Source organism: Pongo abelii, chromosome 15 (assembly GCF_028885655.2).
Source record: "Pongo abelii isolate AG06213 chromosome 15, NHGRI_mPonAbe1-v2.0_pri, whole genome shotgun sequence".
Taxonomy (NCBI): domain Eukaryota; kingdom Metazoa; phylum Chordata; class Mammalia; order Primates; family Hominidae; genus Pongo; species Pongo abelii.
In genome coordinates, this window is record NC_072000.2 from 111,180,886 (window position 1) to 111,208,823 (window position 27,938).

A 27,938-nucleotide genomic window follows, 5' to 3' on the forward strand; every position below is an offset into this window, starting at 1 on the left:
TTAGATATGAGTTACTATTCTCTTTGTCATGTTGTTACCTAGTTTTGTTTATTCTTTGATATTGTGTTATTGTTTTATAGGCCCTGTGAGTTTTTAATTTTTAAGAGGTTCCATTTTTGTGCATATTGGCCTTTCATTTCAAGGTTTAGAACTTATTTTAGCATTTCTTGTAGTGCTGGCTTGGTAGTGATGAATTCCCTCAGCATTTGTTTTTCTGAAAATGACTTTCTTTTTTATTTATAAAACAGTTTGGCAGGATAAAAAAAATTCTTGGTTGAAAGTTTTTCTGTTTAAGGAGTTTGAAAATAGAACCCTAATCTGTCTTGCTTGTCAAGTTTCTGCTGAGAAGTCTGCCGTTATTCTGATGGGTTTCTTTGTTTTACTGCTCTTAGAATTATTTCCTTCATGTAGACTTCAGGTGGCCTGATGACTGTATGCTTGGTGAAGGTATTTTTGCAATGAATTCCCCAGGAGTTCCTTGAACTTTTTGGATTTGGATATCTAGGTCTTTAGTCAGGCCAGAGAAGTAGTTCTCAATTATTCCTTTAGAGAAGTTTTCCAAACTTATTATTATTTTTTTCTTCTTCAGGAGCACTAATTATTCTTAAATTTGTTTGTTCTACACAATCCCATATTTCGTGGAGAATTTTTTCATTTCTTTTGGCTCTTTTTAAATTTATTTTTGTCTGATTTGGTTATTTCAATAATAGTCTAGTCTTTCTACTTTTTTCTTCTACTGTTTCCTTTTTCTTTTTCCTCGAATATTTTACTTTTACTTTTATTTTGTACTATTTCTAGTCTATTGTTATTTCTGCTACTTTTTTCTAGTCTATTTTTCAAACTTTCCATGGCATTTTGTAATTCCCTTTCCAATTCCCTGCATTTTTTAAAATTTTCAGGAGTTCTGATTGGTTTCTCTTTAGGATGTCTATCTCTCTATAAAAATTTGTATTTATGTTCTGAACTGTTTTATAAATTTATTTATTATGATTTTCACCTTTTTCTGATATCTTCTTGAGTAGCTTATTAATCAACATTCTGATTTTCTTTTCTGATATTTTAAAGACTACATTTTGGTTATGGTTTATTGCTGGAGAGGTAGTGTGACCTTTTGGCACTGTCATAGCACCCTGTTTTCTCATTTTTCCTGAGTTATTTTTCTCATTTCCTCTCATTTTGGTAGATTTTCTAATTATTATTGAATTTATGTTTGATTTGACTGTTTCTTGTGTTTGTTTTTAAATGAATTTTTTCCCCTTAAGAATGAGACTTTAATGCTTATAATTAATTACAACCTGATATGGTTTTTGGTCCTTAGAGGGGTGAAGACTCTGTAAGAGTTCTGTGGTTATGGAGAATCTTTGCATGATGACTTTCCTATGTGTTGAATGCAGTAGAAATCTGCTCAGTCTGTGAGCAAGTTCACTATATTTTATGGGGTTAGGATGGTTGAGGTCTATTAAACCTTAGTTCATTCCTCTGTGGCATGCATGTATTTATTTTATTTGTCCCCAGTGATTTATTTACTTGTTTGATGGCTCAAGCTTCAGATTAGTGGAGGACTCGTCCCTGGGTAGAAACTAGTTGTGGCTAAAGCAGGTGGGTAAGTTAAGTCCCAGCCTTGACAGAGTTGGCTGAAAGAGTTTTTAGTGAGTCACACTGAGGTCTTATCGGCGGGAAGGGTTGGAGCCATCTCACCTCTCTTGTCAAGTCAGTAGGAAATTTATCCACCTCTCAGACATACTGCTGTCCCAGTATTCCGGCTATTCAGATAAGACAGGCATGTTTTTTCATCTGTACAAATGTTGATGTGACAAATAGAGAGGAATTGTGACTCTCTGTCTCATGCAAGCCTGAATCTGGAAAGTGCTCTTTCTGGGGGATGCAGTCACCATGATGTGTTCCAGAAAGGCTGTCCATAGTTGCACCCATGCTGAGGTCTTGTGGGACAGGCCCCAAGTGTGCCTACAGTGGTGTACAAGGGGGAAAGACTTCCTCTTCTTCAAGACTCTTCACAAGCAATAGGTCTGTCTGTTGAGAAAGAGCTGAAGACTTTCCCAGCTGAGCCCAGTGCTGCAAATGTACTTCTGCTAGAAGTTTCCCACCAGTGGAGGGAACTGGTGTTCAAGGCCTGCCATCCAGATTCTCTTGTCCCATGGGGTGTTCCCTCAATGTGGTGCACTCCCTTCCCCTAAGAGGAGGAGAACCTGGGAGCCATGGTACTGTGAGTTATGTTTCTTCTCTAGGTCTAGCTGCCCAGTGATGTTGACACACTTCAGGCTGGTGTGGGCAAATGTCTCTAAGTGATCCAGTGATGTGAACTGTCCTCATATTTTTCAACAGTGAGCAGCAGAACCGGGTCTGATGGGAGTGGCAGGCAGGAGAGTGATGGAGACTCTGTGAAATTCCATGGATATTGATAGCCTTTGTGTACTGGCTTTCTTGAATGCTGTTTATAGTAGTAATGAACTGGTCACATGGAGAGACTCAGGATCTCCTGGTCATCCAAAGTGGTGCAGGCCATGGTGATAGCTGAGATCGCACAGTCATTTTCTCCTTCCGGGATGCAGTGTTAGTCTACCAGGAGATACTGTAATGGACTGTTGGTTGACCTCCAGCTAAGAGGTGGTGCTTGCAAAAGAGCACCAGCTGCATTATTAGCAGTGGGATTTTTGCAAGCCTTGTGTTGCCCAGGTATGGGGGCTACTATGGATTCTCAAGCAGTGGGTGTGGCTATGTAGCTCCCAAAAGATGCTGTCCTTTGTGTTAAGCTGCCAGGGCAGGTGGCTGCACAAAGCAAGGTGAGGGTTGGGCCAGGTGGGTTTCTGCTCTGAGTCTCTGTATGCAGGGCAAGCAGCAGGCCCTGTGGGTGTGGGGAACAGGGGTGGTTCTCAGGCCACTGGGATGATGTTCCAGAGGGGACCATGGCTGCCTCTGCTGCACAGAAGTTTGGGCGGGGGGTGGGGAGTGGCAGGTGGTGGTAGGCCCCACACAGTTCCCACACACTTAGTGAGGCTGATCCACTCCCATGGTGCTCCACTGGCAGCAGTGAGATGAGTTCCAGTCAACCTGTGATCAATACCTGCAAATGCCAGGAGTCATAAGCTGTCCTCGTGGAAACTGCAGTCGTGGGTTTCATGCCATGCCCCTTCCTGTCTCCTGCAAAGCTGGGCACCAGCTCCTGCACCCATGGCTCCTAAACTTGCAGAGCCCACTTTTAACACTTACCTACCCAGGGCCTGGCCAAGGGAGTTCGTCCCAACCCTAGGTTATATTACACACCCCTGTTGAGAGCTACTTTTGACCTGGGACCACTGGCTGAAATTTTTGGCTGTTCTCCCTCAAACGCTGGGGACTCCCAGCGCTTCACCTGACTCACAGTGTAGGCTGCAGCTTCCTGCTTTTTCAGAAAGTTTGTAGATTATTTCAGTGTTTCTGTTCAGTTCCTGCATTGCTTCTTGAAAATAAGTCCACAATGTTCATCTCTCCAGGTCAGTTTGTCCTTCCAAGAGGAAGAGGTATGCTAGCAATGCCTCTAACCTGCCATCTTGAAATGTAAGTTTGATTTTGGATTCTGCAACTTTCTTGAATGTCTTCATTAGTTTCAATCTTTTTTGGTGGAGTGTTCAAGGCTTTGTATAAATAAGAGCATATAATATGTAAAAATATATTTTACATGTATTCATTACTATATGCATGACTTCTATTTTTTTCTTCTTGCCTATTTTGTCTAGACCACCCAGTGCTGTGTTTAATAATATTGGTGATAGTGAGCATCTTGTCTAGTTTTTAGTCTTAGAGGAAAATAAAATTTTCATCACTGTGTATAATGTTAGATGTGGGCTTGTGATATGTGGTCTTTATTATGTTGAGGTATATATCTTTTATGCATAATTTGTTCAGATTTTTAAAAATTAGAGTGTAGTGGATTTCGACAGAGGCTCTTTCTGCATCTATTGACATGGACATACGGTACATATGGTTTTAATCCTTCAGTATTTTCATTTGATATATCACATTTATTTCTGCAGGTTGAAACTTCATTACATCCTAGAGATAAACCACAACTGATCATGGTGAATTCTATTGTTAATGTGCTGTTGAATTTGGTTTGTCATCACCGTTGAGAGTTTTTGAAACTAGATAATCAGGGACATTAGCCTGTAATTTTATTTATTTGTAGTGTCTTTTCCTTGCTTTGGAAATAGGACCTTCCGAAATAAGCTTGCACGTATTTTTTCCTCTTTATTTGGTTGGAAATTGGTATAGAGACTCTAGGGTTTTTTTAAATTTTATTTTTGATAAAATTCAGTAGTGAAGCCATGAAGTTCTTGACTTTTCTTTGATTTGAGATGTTTGAAAAATCACTGACTCAATCTCTTTACTCATGGGTCTGTTCAGATTTTTTTTTTTCGAGATGGAGTCTCACTCTGTTGCCCAGTCTGGAATGCAGTGGCTAGATTTTGGTTTACTGTAACCTCTGCCTCCCAGGTTCAATCCCTTCTCTGGCCTTAGGCTCCCGAGTATCCGGGACTACAGGCGAGCACCACCATGTCCAGCTAATTTTTGTATTTTTAGTGGAGACAGTGTTTCTCCATGTTTGCCAGACTGATATCGAACTCCTGACCTCAGGTGATCCACCGGCCATGGCCTCCCAAAGTTCTGGGATTACAGGAATGAGCAAACACACCCAACCCAGGCTTTTTATTTCTTAATGGTTCAGTTTTGATAGATTGTATGTTTTTAAAAATTTATCTTTATTTTAGTTTATCCAATTTTTATGAAAGAAGTCTTTATTATACCAGAATACTTATGAATTGGCACAAAGATGAATTATTCAGTACACATTATTGAAAGGAAAACAATGACCAAATAAAGATAACCTATTAATAGTTCAAAAAGGGATTAAATGATTTTGTAAAATTAAGTAGAAAATAAAAGAAGGAGGGAGTGAGAGTGGATAAGAGGGAGGAAAGCAAGCAAGCAATGATGAACTGTGTAAAATTTTCACTAATTAAAATACTGTCATATTGGAGAGGTGCCTATTAGGCAGTCTTTTGATGTTAACCATGTAATATACACCATGAACAACCTTGTAGAACACACAAGAGCCCCCTCAGAGAATCCACCTCCCATGGTCAGGTCCCCTATACAGTTGCCTTAGGGGCTAGGAACCCTCCCATGTTGTTCTCTGGTTCTCACTCCTGAGGACACAAACAGCCAGTGTTTCCTCCCCGGATGAATAGAGAGGTCCCTGGGGAGCGTGTCTCCGGCAGCTCACTCTGCACCTGCGGTGTGGAGGGTTTTAGATGGGCTCAGGGCTGGTTTCTCTCACTGTGTCTTTTGCACAGTAATACATGGCGGTGTCCGAGGCCTTCAGGCTGCTCCACTGCAGGTAGGCGGTGCTGATGGACTTGTCAGCTGAGATGGTGACGTGGCCTTGGAAGGATGGGCTGTATCTGGTATCAGAGTCACCAGGATAGATGCTCCCCATCCACTCCAGGCCTTTCCCGGGCATCTGGCGCACCCAGCTGATCCAGTTGCTGGTAAAGCTGTATCCAGAAGTCCTACAGGAGATCCTCAGAGACTCCCCGGGCCTTTTCACCTCTGCTCCAGACTGCACCAGCTGCACCTCGGCACAGACTCCTGTAGGGGAGATACAAAATTTGAATCAGGGGCTCCTTTCTCCCCATTCTTTTCTGTGACCTCAACCCCTGGGCAGGACTGACCTTGGAGAACAGCCAGGAGGAGGACAAGGATGGCGGTTGACCCCATCATGGTGGAGGACAGAAAATGAAGCACTGAGATCCCAGCTGGGCAGTGAGGGAGACTCACTGTGGAGGGGAGCCCTGGGTTTAAGTGTGGAGGCCCCCACTTGCATTTGCATAGTTGTCACCCTGCCCTGAAGGGAGGAGTCTACAGGGTTTATAACCCAGAACCTCAGATGCAGAAAAAGGCTGGCCTGAGCCTCCTGGGAGGGACAGAATAAGGTCTCAGTAATTCCTTACACCCTGCTATTGTCCCTCTCCACTCTTTTCCATGTTTCTTCGAGACCCATACCAGGGCCTCCCTTCTTCCACCCTTCTCTGTGACCCTGTGAAGGTGATAAATCTAGATGAAACTATGTGTGGTAAAAAAAATGAGAAATAGTGCCAGGAAAGGCCATGAAGAGAAAATTCAAATGCACTTATGCCTGATGACAAGAACTACCAAAAAAACTACTGTCTATTCCCTGGCAATTTCGTGTGAGTTGGACTACGGCCTGGGCACCCAGCAAGGGCAGGACCATCTCAGGACCTCAACAGTCCTCAAGATGATTAACCTGCCAGACCTTCACCCATGCAAAATCGCACATTTTTCCTGGCCATTTTGTCTTCTAGATTTTTACACTCTGCCAATTCAACATGAATAGGGAATATTTGTTTGGGTCTCTGACTTGCTGATGGACCTGAAGGGATCCCCATTGCTGCACCCAACTCCTGGTAGTGCTGTTTTAAGTCCTTTGTGTCAACCCCAGCACCTTCTTGTTTAGTTCTTTCATTCTTTAACTTTTATTTTATGATATCCACATTGCTTGGAAGAGGCCCTTAACTATTCCCTTTGTCTGCCCCATTTTTTTGTGAACCACTCTCATTTCATTAGCACCTAAAAGATCCAAAGAAAAAGCCAAGGCAACACAAACTACACAGGTTCTGAAACTATACAGGATCTGATATCCAGTGCGCCAGGGTAGCTGTCTCATCAAGAACATCCTACTTGAGGTTGGGATCAGCTACAGCCATCTGTCATGTGTCTGTTGTGAGCTGTGGGTCCAGCATCCTCCCAAACATGCTCCTCTCATCTGCAGCACATGAAGCCAGAGAAGCTGCTACGTCAGTCAGTCTCATAGTCCATTGGCTAACTTTGTTCACAATCCGATGATATCAATTAATGATATCAATCATATCACAAAATGATGCCACTTTCCACACTATCCTCCCTGTTCTAGTTGTCTAGTGGATTCCCCTCCCCAGCCCAAACCCTGGGCTACCTTCTGTATTGCTCTTGTGTGTTGAGTGTTGTTTCTGGACAACTGTACCCTTTGGTGGTGAATGGGAGTCTAGCAACCTCGGCTCACAGGGCACAGTGCAAGGCTGGATGTGCATCTTTTTACTATTATTTTAGCCATGAGAGATATGAATTGCATATTCGGGTTGTTCCTCATTATTTTTTACTTTTCCTTATTCAGGGAACAACTGCTAAGAAGCTGTGTCTGTCATTTCTAAATTCCATGGATTACTTTCACTTCCTGCTCCTTGTTGGAGTGCACATGCCATCTCATGCCATATGATTCTGTAGCCATCTGAGCATTGAATGTCTTTTATCCCACACTTTCTCATCCTTTGATATTATAAAAAATCCTCTAGCCATGTGTCAGCAGTTAGGAACTTTCTAGCATTTTCCAACTCTGATGTAATTGTGTTGAGTGTCCCAAGACCATCCTCAGACCCCTTAATCAGTAGAAATAAAGGACTCAAGACAAGCTGTTATTCTCATGGGTGCAGCTTTATTATAGCAAATGAGTATGAATTAAAATGAGCAAAGGCACCAGGGAGAAGGCCCTGAGAATCCAGGCACAAGCTCCCAGATGTTCTTTCCCTGAGGAGTCTCTTGTCCCCAGTTCTCCCAGCAGTGATGAATGACACCATGTGTGAAGCATTGTCCACCAGGGAAGCTCACCTGAGTGCTTGTGTCCAGAGCTGTTTACTGGGCCCATCACAGATGTGTGTGACACCTGCACAATTGACCTCCAGTGCTCAGACGCCGGCCCTTGAGCAGTAATAGGCATTCACCATAAGTCATTATGAAAACAGCTAGTATAGTGTGCACCCAGGCTACACACACAGAGACACAGACAAACACAAACAAAAATACATTTTAACTAATAAAATAATCATAATATTAAGAGAGATAAAAGGAATGTTTTGGAAGTGATTGCTATGGTTATGACCTTGATGGTGGGGATAACTTTGCAGATGTATACTTACTCCAAACTCAATGAGTTAAGTATGTTAAATAATGTGTAGTTTTACAGATGTAAACTTTATCTTAATCAAGTGGTTTAATAATACTACCAGGAGGAGTATGCCAAAAAGGCAGATATCATCTCCCAGGAGCTGAATATGGACCTGGCTTGAGAAAACACTTTTTCAGGAATGTTCAGGGTTTGCACAACCCAAGCCTGCTCGGTAAACCCTTTCCTACACACAAGTCCAGGTGAGATGGAAACAGGCTGTTGGAATCAAAGGCAAAGCTCAGAAGAAAAGAGAGAGGAAGTGGTAGACAAGGTATGACCCCACGTAGGGTCAGTGTGGATGGGAGGCGCTGCTGAGAGCCTGTGGATGGAGAAGAATGTGGACCAGGGGCAGGAGGAAAAAAGGCGGAGGAGGGGTTCTTCCTGAGCCAACGCAGATGTTTCATGGAGGGTGTGGGCAGGGGCCGTGCACAGGCACAGGCTGGTGCCAAGGAGTAGGGGAACCACTGGGGTATAGACCCAGGACAGAGCATAAAAAATACAGACATTCCCAAGGGAGAAGCCACAGAAACAATGACTGACAAGCCTCTATCTCGGGCTTCCATCCATATATCAAAGACAAAGTTAACTGGTTTTCCCACTAGATAGAAATGACTGAATCTCACAGTCATTTCTGAAACACACAGTTATTGGTACTCACATGTTCTGGACAAAATGTTGACATCCCAAAATACACTAGTATAGAAAAAAATAAGAATCTGCTTCTAACCAGTTTGCAAGTGTTCAAGAGCAATTCAAGAGATTCTGACATTAGATTTATGCAAATATATGGTAACAATTTGTCTCTTCAAACTTATACTCCAATAACAATAAGAAACAAGTGATAACAATTGGCATCGTACTATTATTTCTATCTACGATGATGGTAATTTTTGAGCAGTGATAACCTAAGTGTCCTAATTCTGAACCCACATTTAGAATGGAGCAGAGATCACTAGCAGCAGAAGTCCCCCACATGGAGACACACCTGACTCAATAAAGCTGCACTTAGGGGTCTCTGCAAGCTCCAAGGTGTGGAGAAGCAGCTCCCACCTCAGACACAGTTGGATCAATCTCAGCTCTTTCTCTGAGGAAGGTGAGGCTTAATGTGTGGGAAGGACCAAATTTGCTCTACTGAAGACCTCTGCACCTGAACAAAACCAAAGAATGTGATCCTCATGTGGTTTCAGCCTGGATTGAACAATTGCTTAGGAGAAAGGCATGCTCTGCCAAATCCCCACTCAGAATTAAGAAATAATGCATTTATTCAGAAGAAATGGGGACATTACAATTGTTTACAGACTATTTTCTTGATCCTCTATGTCATCTGAAAGAAGCAAGAAAAATCATGGTTTGTATATAAAAATGCATAAACAGTGTATTGGCCCTGAGACTGCACCTCCCATTTCTTCAACATCAGGGAACCCATAGACCAGGCATCCAGCTGCTTTTCTCTGACATCCATCACCGGGTTAATGCAAAGACACATGTCCCAGGAGCTCCTCCCAGACAGTGATTACACAGTGGAGATTCTAAGGCGTGTCTGCTGCTGGGACAGAGGAGTGATCCCTGTTGGGTAGGTTTGGCCCAGGAAGTCATCAATGGCTTTACTAGGCTTAGAGACGACCATGGCATAATTAGGTTTTATCAGAGTTCCCTGATTTTTCATGTCTTTGTCATCAGATCTGCATCCACGTCCCACAGTTTCCACAGCCTCCGTGGCCTCCTGTGACATCTTCTGCCTCAATTAGTGATGCATTCCTTAGGGGTATATGAGAATTTTTTTTTCTAGTAGTAATCTTTTCCAATCCAGAGGCCTCAGTGATAGGCAGAGAACCATAAATATAGAGAGGCTCCCAGGAGAACGCATTTGATGCAGAAGAACCCACAGAGCCTGACAGGAAAGCAGCCCTTGAACTCCACCTGCCCCTGCCCTGGGCTGCTCCTGTCTTCTGTGGGTGCTGAGTGCCCCCTTCAGCCAAGCCACCCCCAAGCCACCCCCTGTGTCCTGCACAGTGGTCTGTCTCTGAGCCCACGTGGACTTCCCATCACGATGTTTCCTGCACAGTTAAATGCTGCCGTGTTCTGGGTTCTCAGGCTGTTCATTTGCATGTACAGCATGTACTTGGTGCTGTCTCTGGAAATCGTGAGTCTGCCCCTAACATAGTCTGCATTGTATTGATGACTTTCACCACATATAACTGAAACCCATTCCAGCTCCTTCCCTGAGGCCTGGCAAACCCAGTGAATCTCGTAGATACTGAAGGTGAACCAAGAGGCTGCACAGGAGAGCCTCAGGGGCCCCTCTAAGTGTACCAAGTCTCCCCCAGACTCTGTAAGCTGGGCCTCACCCTGGACACCTGAAAACACAGAGATATTCTGGTTAGAAACTGTCACATAGCCACTATTTCTTTCACAAACATCCACTTGGCCTCCCAAGATGTGCTGGAACTCAAGGTCACCTTTGAGGGCCTTGGTCTACTGTTAGGTCACTACACATGCTCTGCCTTCAGGAATCTGCAGCTGTAGGGAAGGATCAGGAGAGTGACTTCTAACTTTTTGCTCACCAGTCCTGAGTCACAGAAATTCAAGTGGAGAGTTTCACATGTTTAATTCTATGAAGGCACCAGATAATCTGAAAAATTACAAAAGCACACATACAAGGATTGATGAAAACAAAAATTAACAATGTAAATTTTAAAAGTCACATAAAAAATCACTGGCATTCGGATATAATTTTCTTTGAAAAATTAAAGGCAAATATTTGTAAAACTGTTACTTTTAAATCATATGGGAATATATTCTTAATTAGCCTATATACTGTCAACCACTGCATGTGTGTGTATTTGTGTGTGAGAGAGAGACAGAGAGAGAGATAGAGAGAGAGAGAGAGAAAGAGGGAGGAAGAGAGAGAGAGAGAATATAGGCAGAAGGAGAAACACAAAAAAGGAGATAAATCTTATGTAAAAGTATTATACTTTATAAGGTCCTTGAATAAGGTGAGAGATGTTGTCTTTAATGGTCACATAAGGTGGAAACTACAAATTCTTACACTAGATATGATTATACACATATATAAATACCATTTTCTAATTATATTAAACACACACCTCAGCACGGGCATGGTGTAGAGTATCTAATGGTGAAACGTGAGAGTGACAGGAAACCTGTTCTCCAGCTTGGACCCTGTTTTCATGGAGCCCGAGTGCCCTTTGGTGGTCCTGGGCCCCTCTCCAGGGAAGTTTGTGTCTGGGATCACACCGACGTCTTCTCTGTTCCTCTCACAGTAATACAAGGTTGTGGCGTTGTTGGTCACAGAACTCAGCTAAAAGAAAATTTGGTTCTTGGACGTGGACCTGGAGATGGTGACTGAGCTCATGAGGAGTGGGTTAGAATTTGTGCTCCCTCGTTACCTATGCCCTGATCCACTTCCTTGACTGAGGACTGGCGGATCCAGCTCCAGCAGGAAGCGCTGGTTGTGATGGAGAATCCAGAGACAGCACAGGTGAGGGAGGGGGTCTCGGAGGGCCTCACCAGGCCAATAAATGACCATGAAACACAGCGGTTTGTGTGCGTGGCTTCTGGAAAACACACTGAAATTCCTACATACACACATTTTAGTAAGAACGAAGAATTCACTTTTGTTCAATTTGTGAGATTTATAAACAATTCAGTAGATTCTGAGAATAAATTCAGGCACATATATGGTAAACTTGCAAGCAAATTAAAAAGAAACGACTTTCAGGGGCATGGACATTGAATTGTTTTCTTTTACTATAAAGAGGGTGATTTTCAGAATAGAAGTGAGGCATGATAGCCTAATAGTGTCCTAATTCTGCAATCACAGTTATATCTTAGCAGAAATCAGAGGCCGTGGAGGTCACCCCTCCTGAATGAGAAAACACCCAAGCCTATAACACTGCAAGTGGCAGTCTCCACAGGCTCTGAGGTGTGCAGGACCAGCCCCTACCCCACACTCAGGAATAGTCGAAGTCTCTGCTCTTTCTGTGGGAGAGGTGAGGCTTAGTGTGTGGAAATGTCCAAACTTACTCTACTCTAAATCTCTGAACATGGACAGAAGCCAAAAATATGAAAATCATGTGGACTCATTCTAGATTCAACCATTCCTCATGAGAAAGGTGACTCTATGGTGGGACCCTACACAGAATTAAGGATTAACCATTTGGGGTAATTGTGGAAATTATAATTATTTGCTGACTGTATGCTTGCTCATTCTATGTCCCCTGACAGAAGCAAGTAAAATTGTGGTTTCTATATGAAAATCCATCAACAATGTCTTGTCCCCGAGAATGCACCTCCCATTCCTCCAGCATTAGGGAGCCCATGATTCAGGCACCAGCTGCTGCTCTCTGACGTCCATCACCTGGTTTGTGCCAGACACGCACGTCCTGGAAGCTCATCACAGACAGTGATTGGGCACAGTGGAGATGAAAAGGCACGCGGCTGCCAGGCACATGGCGGATCCCTGATGGGCACCTAGAGCTCAGGGAGGCCTGATGGCCTTGTTAGACTTAGTTTAGACCACATGGTAGTTAGGGAGCTCCATCAAACTCCCCATTTCTCCCTCGCTGCTTGTGAAACTTGAATCGTGGGCGGAAAGTGTCCACAGCCTCACCCAGCCTCCTGTGCCCTTTTCTTTCTCCATCAGTGACACCTGCCTTATGGGCATTTAATAGTGGTTCCTCCTGCAGTAATAAACTTTACAAACTTAGAAACCTCAGTAGCACATCACTGTAAATACATGAGGCTCCCTGGGGAACTGTTAGATGAGAGGAAGCCACAGACTCTGAAGGAGAGCAGCCCTTGACCTCCACCTGCACCTGCCCTGGGGCTGCCCCTGTCCTCTGTGTATCCTGAGCACCCCTTGGTGCTTCTATGTGCTCCTGCAGGGAGGTTTGTGTCTGGGCTCACACTGACCTCCCCTCACTGTGTCTCTCACACAGTAATACACGGCCATGTCCTCAGCTCTCAGGCTGTTCATTTGCAGATAGAGGGAGTTCTTGGCATTGTCTCTGGAGATGGTCAATCGGCCCTTCACAGAGTCTGCATAGTATTTCTCACTTCCATCACACTTTATGTTGGCCACCCTCTCCAGCCCCTTCTCTGGAGCCTGGCAGACCCAGTGCATCCAGGAGCTACTGAAGGTGAATCCAGAGGCTGCAAAGGAGAGTCTCAGGGACCCTCCAGGCTGTACCAAGCCTCACCCAGACTCCACCAGCTGCACCTCACACTGGACACCTGCAAACACAGAGACATCCTGGTCAGAAACTGCCACACATGTTCACAGTTTCTCTCACTCATATTCACTTACATTCAACTCATTCCCCATGAATCACCTTTCAAAATAGCAACAAGGAAAACCCGGCTCAGCCCAGACTCCATGGTGAGTCCTGTGTTCAGCCCTGAAGACTAAATGGAAAGACCTGGGAATCCTGGAGCTGGAGCTGGGGCTCCTCTCCCAGAGCTGCAGGGTCAGGGCTGGGCTCGTTTTCATCAGCAGAGGGAGGGCTCTGTTTGCATGTCTCCTGCTATGTAGCAAGCCCTGGGGTGGGAATCCTGAGGAGAGTGGAGTGCCTAGAGCAGGTGAGTGTGTCCTGGGGGAGTTTAGAGATATTGATACGATTTTCGAAAATATAGTTTCTTATTATAAATTTGTTCTGTGATAAACTCCTTAAACCTACAACTGTATTTGTAATTTTTATTTTAAAGTAATTTTATTGAGGTACAATGGACCTATGAAAACTGCGTTTATTTAAACTTAGCAGCAATCATCTTATTTTATTTTTACATATGTGGAGAAATCACGGTATGTAGTATCAATGTTATTTCCATGTTACAGATGGAAAATTACCAGCACAAGCACAGATGGGTGGTACAATATTCCCAGAGCTCACATTTGCAGAGTGAGCCTGGGTATCTGGGCCTGTGCTTCTCACCACCGGGCCTGACTGCCCCCTGAACAAAGCCCAGCACAGTGTGGGTCACCCTGAGTGACATTTTCAGAACTTCCTTCCTGTAATGAAAGCATGGTTTGATGTGTATGCACTATTGTGTTTACCTAATGAATGTAAGAGAACACATTTTATGCAGTTGTATTTTCATAAATGTCAGACATTCCTCATGTTAGTGTCTATTTTCCATCAATTTGTACTGAACAAATTATCCATTCATTTATTTGTAATACTTTCATTGAGACGTTATTGCCATACATTAAATATTGCATAAAATGTTTGATTTAATAAGTACTCAAGTTGAGCCTGGTGGCACACAACTGTAGTTTCAGCTACTTAGATGGCAGATGCAGGAGGATCGTTGGTGACCAGAAGTTGGAAGCCACATTGAACTATGATCCCACCACTGCAGTCCTGCCTGGGTCACAGAGTAGGACCACATCTCTTCAGAAAAAAACAAACAAAACAAAATGTAATTCCACTCGTGCTCACCTGTGCATCCCCCAAAACCATCCAGATAATGAACAAATAAATTACACTTAAAAGTTTCCTTGTGTTCCTCTGCAATTCCTCCTTCCCAATTGTTTTCTTCCCTTGCCATATTCTGAGTCAATCCTTCATATTGAATACTTTGGTTTTGAGTTTCAATAATTTATTATACAGGAATTATATAGTATGTGTTTTATTTTTGTGGCTTCTCACTCATTATAACTACTTGTGATTCAACCACATTGAGCATCAACAATGTATTGATTCTAATGATGGCTACGATTACAGTAAATTAGCATGCCATTACTGTTTATCTATATATCTTCTTGATATTTTCATTGTTTCTAGTTTCTGAGTATTAGAAATAAAGGTGCTACTCAGCTTGGAGATGTAGGCATCCCATAAAAATTTGTTATTATTCTTACAACAACTACTAACCTTACTGATCTGCAAATTAGCACATTTTCTTAAATTCATCAGATTTTTGATATTATAAGACAAACAAGATATCTCAACTCTGAAGAGAGATAAAGACTTGCAGGGAAATAAACAGGGCAGACGATAATCTTTTCTGGGACAGAGGCTGCCAAATGTCATTTAAGTTAGCACAAGATTAAAGTAGACATATTCATTGGATGGTTTAAATTTCAGTGTGATAGAGAAGTTATTGTTTAAATTCTCAGAGTGTATACAGTGAGGAATTCCTCCTGCTATTGAAGTCTTTTTCTTCAGTACTGGGGATACATCACAAAATGCTCCACCCTCTACCGCTTGGGACAGTTCTGTCAGGGAAAGCAAAACAGCAACTACAGCCGAAATGCATCCAGACGCACCTCCCCATCACCACTACATTGCAAGAGAAATTATCTGCAGCAGTAAAGCCAGGAAAACCACTGTTCTGGAGACACTGGAGAGATCAGTAAGAACTGGGAGTGAAGAGAGGAATGCACCAAATCCCTGTCCAGGCCCACCTCCCATCTTCCCTTAGGAGTAACAGCTTTACTAAAAAGAAAAAGATAGTAAAGATGAAACCAAAGAAATCAATGGGAAGACATAGTGGCCGCTGAACGAACATATGAATAAAAAAAAATGAAGAGGCTGGGTGCAGTGGCTCATGCCTGTAATCCCAGCACTTTGGGAGGCCGAGGCGGGAGGATCACCTGAGGTCTGGAGTTCGCGACCAGCCTGACCAACATGGAGAAACCCCATCTCTACTGAAAATACAAAATTAGCTGGGTGTGGTGGTGCATGCCTGTAATCCCAGCTACTCGGGAGGCTGAGGCAGGAGAATCACTTGAATCTGGGAGGCAGAGGTTGCGGTGAGGTGAGATCACTCCACTGCACTCCAGCCTACACAACAAGAGTGAAACTCTGAATCAAAAGAAAAAAAGTGACAGCTATTATTATACTCACTAGTAGAAGGTTAGAATATTTTGGTCTAATATCTGTAACAAGGCAAGAATAAAGCTTGAGGCATTTCACTTCCAGTGCTCAACATTTGTTACAAACACAGAGTAATAAATCCGAATGGTATCAACATAAATGCATATAGAGAGCTTAGATATAAACCCACATATTGATGGTGAACTGATTTTCAGCATGAGAAGCATCAACATACAATGGCTAAATTATAGTGTCTTCCAAAGAGCATGTTATGAAAACTGGATTTTCACATGTGAAGAATTAAGAATTTTAGGTTAGAATAAACACAAAAATTAACTTTATTTATTTATTTATTTTAATAAATAAATGCAATTCATTATTTATTCGCTAGACTCAGAGTTCCATCCATGGGCCCCTGAATAGGCAGAGGTCCAGCAAGGTAGTCATGATCTCAACGTGTTGAGGACCCTAAAGGAAATAATAAATTTGCTCACAGTCTAACTAAAATGTCCAGCTTCTTTGCTTTAGGCTAGAATTATATCACCTCGTTTAGGTAATGCTGGTTATCTCCAGCTTATCAGGAGCTCTGCTTGGCATTTATGTATCTGTGTCTTTTTTTTTTTGCAACAATTTAATAATTTATTACATTACAGTAGCTTCACAGTAGCAGTCAATAATCCCACTTTAGGCAACAGTGTTTCAGTATTTCCATTACACATTCTGTTTACAGGAAATCGTCAATTGGTAAAAGTCATTCTAAGAAAACTTGGCAAATAAAGGTTTGGACTGGAATTGGCATCTCTTTCTCTACTTTTCCTTCCTCCAGTTTCTTTGTTTTAAATGACAGTATTCATATTTTAAAATGTTTTAAGTTATTTCAAAACATTAACATAGCAGTTACATTTTTGAATAGTTATTTTAAAGCGACTGTAAGATAAAGTTTTAGAGAAAGTATTATGAATAGGGCTGAGTTACATTTTCACATTTTCTGAAAATCAGCTTTGGTTTCAGAACTGATTTTTTTCATTTCTGGAAAACCTATCAGGTTTAATCAAATAGTTTAAAAATAATGACCATATATTGCAATCTTTAAATGGGTATTTTGATTCTTTACTTCCTACAGAAATTCAAATTTATTCAGTTGAACTCACATTTTAAAATTCTATATTTCTGATGAACTCTAACCTTCTAATGTTGCCTTCTTTTTTTTTTATTTATGAAGTATTTATTGATCATTCTTGGGTGTTTCTCGGAGAGGGGGATATGGCAGGGTCATAGGATAATAGTGGAGAGAAGGTCAGCAGATAAACACATGAACAAAGGTCTCTGGTTTTCCTAGGCAGAGGACCCTGCGGCCTTCTGCAGTGTTTGTGCCCCTGGGTACTTGAGATTAGGGAGTGGTGATGACTCTTAAAGAGCATGCTGCCTTCAAGCATCTGTTTAACAAAGCACATCTTGCACCGCTCTTAATCCATTTAACCCTGAGTTGACACAGCACATGTTTCAGAGAGCACGGGGCTGGGGGCAAGGCCATAGATCAACAGCATCCCAAGGCAGAAGAATTTCTCCTAGTCAGAACAAAATGGAGTCTCGTATGCCCACCTCTTTCTACACAGACACAGCAACAATCTGATCTCTCCTTTCTTTCCCCACACTTCCCCCCCTTCTCTTCAACAAAACCGCCATCTTCCTCATGGCCCGCTCCCGATGGTCGCTGTCTCTTCGGAGCTGTTGGGTACACCTCCCAGGCAGGGCGGCCGTGCAGAGGCGCTCCTCGCCTCCCAGACGGGGCGGCCGGGCAGAGGCGCTCCTCACCTCCCAGACGGGGCGGCCGGGCAGAGGCGCTCCTCACCTCCCAGACGGGGCGGCCGGGCAGAGGCGCTCCTCACCTCCCAGACGGGGCGGCCGGGCAGAGACGCTCCTCACTTCCTCCCAGATGGGGCGGCCGGGCAGAGGCGCTCCTCACCTCCCAGACGGGGCGGCCGGGCAGAGACGCTCCTCACTTCCTAGATGGGGTGGTGGCGGGGCAGAGGCTGTAATCTTAGCACTTTAAGAGGCCAAGGCAGGAGGCTGGTAGGTGGAGGTTGTAGCGAGCGGAGATCACGCCACTGCACTCCAGCCCGAGCACCATTGAGCACTGAGTGAGCGAGACTCCGTCTGCAATCCCAGCACCTCGGGAGGCCGAGGCAGGCAGATCCCTCGAGGCCAGGAGCTGGAGACCAGTCCGGTTAACACGGCGAAACCCCGTCTCCACCAAAAATACAAAAACCATTCAGACGTGGCGGCGCGCGCCTGCAATCCCAGGCACTCGGCAGGCCGAGGCAGGAGAGTCACAGGAGCCCGAGGCAGGGAGGTTGCAGCGAGCCGAGATCACGGCAGTACAGTCCAGCTTCGGCAACAGAGGGAGACTGAAAAAAGAAGGAGAGGGAGACGAGAGGGAGAGGGGAGAGGGGAGAGGGGAGAGGGGAGAGGGGAGAGGGGAGAGGGGAGAGGGGAGAGGGGAGAGGGGAGAGGGGAGAAAATTAACTTTAAATGCATTAAATATTTCAATGAAATTCCTGCAACTGTAAAACTCCCAACCCTCAAAAATTAGCAATCTTTTTCTGGATTTTACATTCAAAGCACATTAAAAAAAAAGCAGAATTGAACAAGTTGGGCTAGATTAAAAAAATATTTGCAAAGCAATGAAATAATTCCAACTCACAGAATTGGATAATATATCATGTATCTGAAAAAAGCCTTAATATCCAAAATGTAAATGAAACTTCTACAACTCAATAGCAAAAATAAAAAGCATAATTTAAAAATAATCAGTTTTACACCTTTAACAATGTAAGAACCTAGAACTCGTGTTAAATGTTTTTCTCCATGGGTAATGGTCTGTTTTATGGTGTACTCGGCTGGAAAATACTTTGTAGTTATTTGATCAAACAGTAATCCAAGTGGTGGTGTGAATTTTTAATAGAGGTTATTAAAACTGTGATCAGTTGACTCAATGTTAGGTAGATTATTATTGATAACCAGTTTGGCCCTGATTCCATCAAAACAGATCTGGAGAAGGTAAAATCCCATGGTTAAGCAGCTTCAACTTGTTCTGAGACTTCCAGCCTGCGCTTGCTGATGGCCGACCCTGAGGATATTGGATGTTTCCAGCCATCCCCGCAAATTGTTATCCCCTACATCTCACAGGAAAGTGGCGTGACCCTGTGCAGCTTGTCACACCTGAATATCAGACAGAAAGAAATTCTCCAAAATCAAATAATATTTATTTGAAAATGAGCATTCCAATGGGATTATCCCTGGGCATATTTAGGTAGGTAAAGGAAGACAGGTTAGTAAAGGTTGGTAAAGGTTGTTTTAAAGGATAAATGAGAGGACTTACATGAGCTGTTCTGAGGCAATTATCCTGGGGGTAGAAGAATTAATAACAAGGGTGGAATCAGTTTAAGGCTGAACAGGGAGTTGCAGGGCAGATATCCTCACAATATTAATTCTTTTATTGTTGTGGTAGCTTTGTTGAAGATTGTGGTTGTACAGAGTAATTTTTATGGTAGCTCTTTTTATCAAGGTTGTGTGCATGCGAACCCTCTACTCATGACCTTCTCCAGCTTCACCTGTAAAGATTATAACACAAGTTGTTCTATTTTTATTCTGACAACGTTCACACCCTCTTCCTCACACGACTAGTGCAGAAAGTTACTCTGTGAAAGTTTATCAGAACAGAATTAGAAACACATCCACATCCCACATTAACCAAACAAGCTTGTCCCCTTCAGTTCTCAGTCACAACTTGCATTTCCAGATAAGTCTCCATGCAACACAGTGGAGGGCCCTGAGTGACGAGGAGTGAAGAAAGTCCCACCAGCCTCTCCCGCGTGACTGCAGCAGCCACAGCCTGAGACCCACCTGAGCGCCAGGAAAGGGCTTGAGGTCGAGAATTTTGACCACAGGGAAAAATCTTCCTTTTCCAGAAAGCAGGAAAAGCAAACGGAAAAGTGAAAACAATGACTGAAAAAGGAAGTAAATGGATTAGGAACAAAAGAATCACCAGATCAGTGCTGATGCTGATTTGCATATTTAGTGTCAGGAAAAGGGTCAGAGGTGGAACCTGTGAGGTTCTACATGACACTGATCCTGGCTTACCCTCTATTGTCTGTGATCAGTGTAGGGACCAGCCCCACAGGGTCGGTGGGTTTTTCCCCATGTGCGGAGAGGAGCGAGCATAAAAATAAAGACACAAGACAAAGAGATAAAAGAAAAGACAGCTGGGCCCGGGGTACCACTACCACCAAGATGTGGAGACCGGTAGTGGCCCCGAATGCCAGGCTGCACTGATATTTATTGGATACAAGACAAAGGGGCAGGATAAGGAGAGTGAGCCATCTCCAATGATAGGTAAGGTCACGTGGGTCACGTGTCCACTGGACAGGGGCCCTTCCCTGCCTGGCAGCTGAGGCAGAGAGAGAGAGAAGAGAAGGAGAGAAACAGCTTACAATGTTATTTCTGCATATCAGAGACTTTTAGTACTTTCACTAATTTGCTACTGCTATCTAGAAGACAGAGCCAGGTGTACAGGATGGAACATGAAGGCGGACTAGGAACATGACCACTGAAGCACAGCATCACAGGGAGACGGTTAGGCCTTGAGATAACTGCGGGCGGGTCTGACTGATGTCAGGCCCTCCACAAGAGGTGGAGGAGCAGAGTCTTCTCTAAACTCCCCGGGGAAAGGGAGACTCCCTTTCCTGGTCTACTAAGTAGCGGGTGTTTTTCCTTCACACTGAGGCTACTGCTAGACCTCGGTCCGCTTGGCAATGGGCGTCTTGCCAGACACTGGCGTTACCACTAGACCAAGGAGCCCTCTGGTGGCCCTGTCCGGGCGTGACAGAAGGCTCGCACTCCTGTCTTCTGGTCACTCCTCACCATGTCCCCTCAGCTCCTATCTCTGTATGGCCTGGCTTTTCCTAGGTTATGATTGTAGAGCGAGGATTATTATAATATTGGAATAAAGAGTAATTGCTACCAACTAATGATGAATGATAGTCATATATAATCATATCTAAGATCTATATCTGGTATAACTATTCTTATTTTATATTTTATTATACTGGAACAGCTCGTGTCCTCGGTCTCTTGCCTCGGCACCTGGGTGGCTTGCCGCCCACAATCTGTATCCATAAAGACTGTTCTAGTCGGGGAACCTCACTGAGGTCCCTGTCCTTGGTCTGATAGGAGAAGACTCAGCAGGAAGCCCTGAGCTTACTCAGACTCTGATCGTGGTGACCATGTTTGAGGACTTTTCATCCCAATAAGCATCAATCCACATTTTGTGCGAGTGAGAATAGCTCTTCATATTAAAATAATCTCTTTCAAATACTTAGAGAAGACGTTCTTAGGCACAGAATTCTAAACTTAGAGAGGTTCCCTGGGGAAACTGTAAGAAGTAGAGAAAGTCCCACATCCTGACAGGAAATCAGCCTCCCTCTGCACCTGCCTCCGGCGCTGACTCTGATCAGTGGCTCCTGAGCGCCCCCTGCAGCTGATTTCCCCCCAGCGTTCCTGCGGGGAGGTTTGTGTCTGGGCGCACAATGACTTCCCCTCCCTGTGTCTTTCGCACAGTATACACAGCCGTGTCCTCAGCTCTCAGGCTGTTCATTTGAAGATACAGCGTGTTCTTGGAATTGTCTCTGGAGACGGTGAATCTACCCTTCACGGAGTCTGCGTAGTATGCGCTACCATCACTACTAATGTATGAGACCCACTCCAGCCCCTTCCCTGGAGCCTGGCAGACCCAGATCATGCTAGAGCTACTGACGGTGAATCCAGAGGCTGCACAGGAGAGTCTCAGGGACCCCCCAGGCTGTACCAAGCCTCCCCCAGACTCCACCAGCTGCACCTCACACTGGACACCTGCAAACACAGAGACATTGGTTAGAAACTGCCACACGCCACACAAATCCACTGTTTCTCTCACTCATGTTGATTCCCAATATGTCTAGTTCTCCATGAATCACCTTTTAAAATAGCAACAAGGAAAACCCAGCTCAGCCCAAACTCCATGGCGAGTCCTCTGTGTTCAGTGCTGATCACCGAATGGAAACACCTCGGAATCCCAGGCCTGGGGCTCCTCTCCCAGAGCTGCAGGGTCAGGGCTGGGCTGGTTTTCATCAGCAGAGGGAGGACCCTATTTGCATGTCCCCCACTATATAGCAAGCTCTGGGGTGGGACATCTGAGGAGAGGGCCGGGCTCAGTGCAGATGAAGTGTCCTGGGGGAGACTGGTAGTAATTCCATCATTCAGGAAAATATAATTTTATATTATGTGATTGTGCCTTGATTAGCATTTAGCTCTCACAATCTGATTTTATTTTTACACATTTACACAATATATTTAAGGCAAGTTTCAATGTTACATTTTACAGGAGATAATTTACACAGAGAACACAGCAGTTGTGCAGTGTGTCTAAAACAACACATCTAAAAAAATTAGTCCTATTACCTGGGCCTGTGCTCTAACCACTGGAGGAGGCAGCTCCCCTGAGACAACTCCAGGGCAGCATGGACTATGCCTAGTGAAGTCTGCAGGATTCCCCATCTGTTATGACAACTTTCCGTAATTTATCTAAATATGCAGAGAGAACCACGGTTCATGTGTGTGTGTTTTCAGAAGTCAGTCATATCTCCTGTGTCAATATCAGTCTTTTTATTGCTCCATTTTAGCAAAAATGTTCATTTATTTCTTTGTTATTGCTTTATTCAAGTACAAAAATAAATAATTAATTCAAATTTACAGTGAATGATTTGAAAAATGTAGAGCTATGTTTGCAGCCATTCACTCAGCACTTCAATCAAGTTTTGAATAATTAAATTAATCCCTAAATCTTTTTTCTTATTCCTCTGAAACTTAAATCACATCCCCATCATTCCCAACACCATATTCTCAGAAAAATTTAAATCTTCTTCATTTTAATTTATGATAGTGGCATCTTCTAATATTTCTACAATGAATTATATAAAATTTACTCTTAATTCCTTAGCTTCTTTCACTAAGCACAATTCTTTGAGAATTTAGCCATGCTTTTTATGATTGAGGCATGCCTTGATTTCAAGCTGCATTATATACCGGTACATAAATATGTGTCAAACTATTTAATTGTTCACCCATAACAAAATGTTATTTCTTCTCCCAGTTAATGGATTCTATAGAGAAAAGTAGCTACTCGGCACGGGAATGTAAAAAAATGAGTAAACAATGATCTTATTCTGAACTCATTAACAGCAAACCTGAAAAACCACTAATAAGGAAAAAACATTCAACATATCTGAGTTGATATTACAGAGAAAAAAAAACCCTTAAATCTGTGGAGAGAGGGGCCTGCAGAGAGAACCATATATTAGTGTACCTGGGACAGATACCAACTGGACGTTATTTAAGCTAAGAACTGGCTGACTTGAAAATATTCAGTGAGTTGCGTGAGGATGCGTGTGCTCATAGTGTTAGACTGTGAAGCTCCTGGTGCTTGCAGGCTTTTCCTACAGAATTATTATTAATTATTATTGCTCCACTTTATGCAAATGATCAGACCAACCACAAGACTAAAGTTTATTTTGCAAACAACTCAGTCCTATAATGATTAGTTTCTGACAAAAATCAGAACTGGAGAGAGAAAAATTATGTTTCAAAACATATCATATCCTTGTCGTTGAATTACAGTCTCTTCAATTGGTTTTTCAGGTTTGTTGTTAATGAGTTCAGAATAAGATCATAGTTTACTCATTTTTTTTACATTCCCATGTCGAGTAGCTACTTTTCTCTATAGAATCCATTAACTGAGAGAAAAAATAAGTTTTAAATATTTGCCTCCATTTTAGAGTAACTCTGCTTATCGCTGTGAACCAACCAATGATCTCTGGCTGCAGCTCAGAAGAAACAAAGGCATGGGTTATATAAAAATCTGGACGAATATTTTAATTCTGAGCAATTATCTGGCAAATCATGCCAGGTGACTGGAATAAATAGGGTCCCCCTAACCCGGAGGTTTCTTTGTTTCAGAAAATAAGTCCAAGGGAGCTAACAAAAGCCAAGCCCCATTCACCCAAATCTTAGCAGGCACAACTACAGCTGCAGTTATCTGGGCGTGTCAGCATCCTTGGAATTTTTTTTCACTCTGTCCTTACCACCTTGTTTGGTTTTGATACATGTCTTCTAATAACCTGGTTTGTCTCTTCTCACCTTCAGGCATCAACTCCAGATGGTCATCCAAGTGAAGCCTGGGATAATGACTCCCTTTTACTGGGTCCCTTAGACAGGCCTCCAAGGGAGATCTTCCCGAAACAACATCCTGCATCAGCTGGATGCAGTTAAGGTTGGCCTTTGTCTCTATTCTAATGGCAGTTAGATGCACTTATTCAAAGAGGAAAATGATAGAGGGAGGAGGCAGATAACACTCCTAGGAAGACAGGGGAGAGTCCCCATAGAATGTCCAACCCACCAAGGTCATTGTGCACAGGGGGCTTGCCTAGACATGCCTGCAGTGAAAATTGTTAATATTGTATCTTATCACTCTCTGATAAAATAGCCACACATAACTATCTAGCTGTGTGAAGATAAAAAATAACTACTTTGAAATTAGAACAAGTCTCAAGTAAATTCAAAGTTAGTATGTGGTTCATAATGTAATAGACAGGAGACATGACTGAATATGAAGAATGTGTTCACATCTATTTTATGTCAAGATCAGGAAAATATTTTGTATATTACTTAGGTAAGATTCCCATTGAGATCATTGATTTAAGATTATATATTGATGGATAATACCTCAATAATAAAAGTAGAGGTTATTAACCAGTAATTTGTATTACTAGTACAAACTTCCATTTAGTATATATTATTCTGTGTGTTGTGAAATCAACTCAGAAGGCAGAAAACTTTGCACTTATCACAACTTTTTAATAAATTAAAAATTAGAATTAAGTACCTATGTTTCTAGATGGTGCACAACTTTGCAATATTTTTGAAAACAGAGAGGGTTCTTACATCTTCTGGAAAGCCTATCAAAACGGACAACAATGGAAGAAACTTTCAGATGAATTTCTACCAAGTAGAGATCTGATTAATAGAATTTTAAAGCAAATGCTAACACACAAACAAAAAACTAACATAGAAGCTAAAAAAATAGTGATTTAATACACCAAATGCTCTACCTCATTCTAGTTTATAACATAATCTAACCGTGGAGGGCATTGTCGTTGTTTATACGAGACAGAATCAATCCCACTCACAATCTTCTGGGAATGTTTAAAAAATGGCATCTTTACATTAAAATTATCAAATCTTTAATGAAATGTAAAACTCGCTTGGCCAAGGGTTCTCCCACTAGCACTATGAAACCATGGTCCACTCCTCAGGATGCATCAGTTATTACCCTATTGAAGGGGTGCTCTGCCCCTCCACACCTATGGGTATTTCTAGTCGGGTGGGACGAGAGACTGAGAAAAGAAGTAAGACACAGAGACAAAGTATAGAGAAACAACAGTGGGCCCAGGGGACCGGCACTCAGCACACCAAGGACCTGCACCGGCACTGGCCTCTGAGTTCCCTCAGTTTTTATTGATTATTATTTTCATTATTTCAGCAAAAAGGAATGTAGTAGGACAGCAGGGTGATAATAAGGAGAAGGTCAGCAAAAAACATGTGAGCAAAAGAACATATGTCATAATTAAGTTCAAGGGGAGGTACTATGCCTGGATGTGCATGTAAGCCAGATTTATGTTTCTCTCCACCTGAACATCTCAGTGGAGTAAAGAATAACAAGGCAGCATTGCTGCAAACATGTCTCGCCTCCTACCATAGGGCGGTTTTTCTCCTATCTCAGAGGTGAACAAATGTAAAATCGGGTTTTATACTGAGACTTTCAGTTCTCAGGGGCAGGCAGGAGACAGAGGCCTTCCTCTATCTCAACTGCAAGATGCCTTCCTCTTTTACTAATCCACCTCAGCACAGACCCTTTACGGGTGTCAGGCCGGGGGACAGTCAGGTCTTTCTCATCCCACGAGGCCATATTTCAGACTATCACATGGAGAGAAACCTTGGACAATACCCCGCTTTCAAGGGCAGCGGTCCCTGCGGCTTTCTGCAGTGCATTGTGCCCCTGGTTTATTGAGACTAGAGGATGGCAATGACTTTTACCAAGTACACTGCTTGTAAACATTTTGTTAACAAGGCATGTCCTGCACAGCCCTGGATCCCTTAAACCTTGATTTTATACAACACAAGTTTTTGTGAGCTCCAAGTTGGGTCAAAGTCGCTGGGGCAAAGTGGCTGGGGCAAAGCTACAAATTAACAACCTCTCAGCAAAGCAATTGTTTAAAGTACAGGTCTTTTTCAAAATGGAGTCTCTTATGTCTTCCCTTTATACATAGACACAGTGACAGTCTGATCTCTCTTTCTTTTCCCTACACCTGTGACTCGGCAGCTAAAAGGCCTATATGTTTATAGACTTTACCCCCAGAGATCATCCTTGTCCTACTGCTTGCATGTGTGGTACCCACTCCAACCACGAAGAGTTCGAGGTGGCCTACTTACTACCTCTTTTCCACAGACTCTTGTGATCTTCAACAAGGAAACTGGAAGGAACATCAGTGGACAATACTGCTCTTGAATCATATTGAAAGGAATCGTGTCAGATCCTTTTAACTAACTCACTGCAGAAAACATTCAGGCAGTTAATTATTGGGTTCATATTTTACAACTAAAGAATCAATTCAGGCCAGATGCACTGGATCATCCTTATAATCACACCGCTTTCAGAAGTGAAGTGAGGGAAATCCCATGAGACCAGGAAATCAAAACCAGCCTGGGCAACACGAAGAGACCTTATTTATATGAAAAAATAAAATAAAAAATAAGGAGGGAATGGGTGGCATGCCCCTCTAGTTCTAGATATTCAAGAGGCTAAGATGGGAAGAATATGTGAGTCAGGAATTCAAAATTACAGAGAGCTATGATCACACCACTGCACTTTAAACTGTGTGACAGGGTGAGAGCCTGTATCTAAAAGAAAAAACAAGAACCAATTAAGAATTCCACACAACTGTAAAGCTACTCAAATAGGAAATGTTAAACTGAGCATGTTCATAGATTCTCTGGCATTTCTGATGTTTTTAAGCAGATGGCTGACCTAAGACCTGCAGAATGAGCTGGTAGTCCTTGATTGTGAGAAGCTTCTACTCAAGACATTAGACCAGGACCCCGTTTAATTCCCCTTCCCCTCCTTCTTTTTCTCATTATTCTTTGCTTATATTTCTAAAGGCATCTCATTTCTGTAGACCTGCATGTTGTCCACCCACACTGAACCCTTATCTTCTTTCTTATTAATTATTTTTATTCCTGCTGCATAGAATAAGTTGTCGCACTATTTTCTGGTGCATGACTGCTGACGACTTAAGGCATATTCCTCCATCATCTCCTTTTTTGCCACACAAGGTGAATCTAGTTTGAAATCACAGGAACTTCTTCATTCGATGCCAGGGGGAGTTTCAAACCCTGCAAACCCCTTTCTGTGAGTGGGAACCCTCACTTTGCCCCCAGGACCAAACCACTATAAAAATGCTGAGCCGGTCTCCTTTTCTCTTCTTTCAAGCCATTTTAGATTTTCCTGGGAGACCTGCCCTGCACTCAGCAGACACCTATAGAGTGCAAATAATAAACTTTTCCATATTCACTTTCTCTGAGTGTGACTTCATCAGACACGAAATTCAAACTAAATCTTAGTTGTGAGCTCTTGGCTTTGCATGGTGTCAACTACAACTGATGGTGTGAGCTTGGTGTCACTGGTTCTATCAACCGGACACCCTGGATTCCTGAAACAACTCCAGGACAGAGAAGGACATGTGATATAGATTGATTTCGTATCCCCACCAAAGTATCATCTCAAATTGTAATCCCCACATGTCACGGGAGGGACCAGGTGAGAGGTGATTGGATCATGGGTCCAGTTTCCCCATGTTGTTCTCGTGATAGTGAGTGAGTTCTAACAACCA

At 43.0% G+C, this 27,938-nt stretch overlaps 2 pseudogenes and 1 gene segment (V, D, J or C); all 3 read right to left on the reverse strand.

Annotated features, from left to right (window-relative positions):
- Positions 1–5,305: 5,305 nt before the first annotated feature.
- On the reverse strand, positions 5,306–5,827 carry LOC100936255 (immunoglobulin heavy variable 5-51-like). The segment is given in 2 exon segments: positions 5,306–5,646; positions 5,730–5,827. Coding segments are annotated over 2 exon segments (390 nt in total).
- A 6,646-nt stretch (positions 5,828–12,473) lies between these two features.
- On the reverse strand, positions 12,474–13,456 carry LOC100936310 (immunoglobulin heavy variable 3-7-like; annotated as a pseudogene).
- A 7,853-nt stretch (positions 13,457–21,309) lies between these two features.
- LOC100936354 (immunoglobulin heavy variable 3-66-like) lies at positions 21,310–22,008 on the reverse strand (annotated as a pseudogene).
- Positions 22,009–27,938: the final 5,930 nt, after the last annotated feature.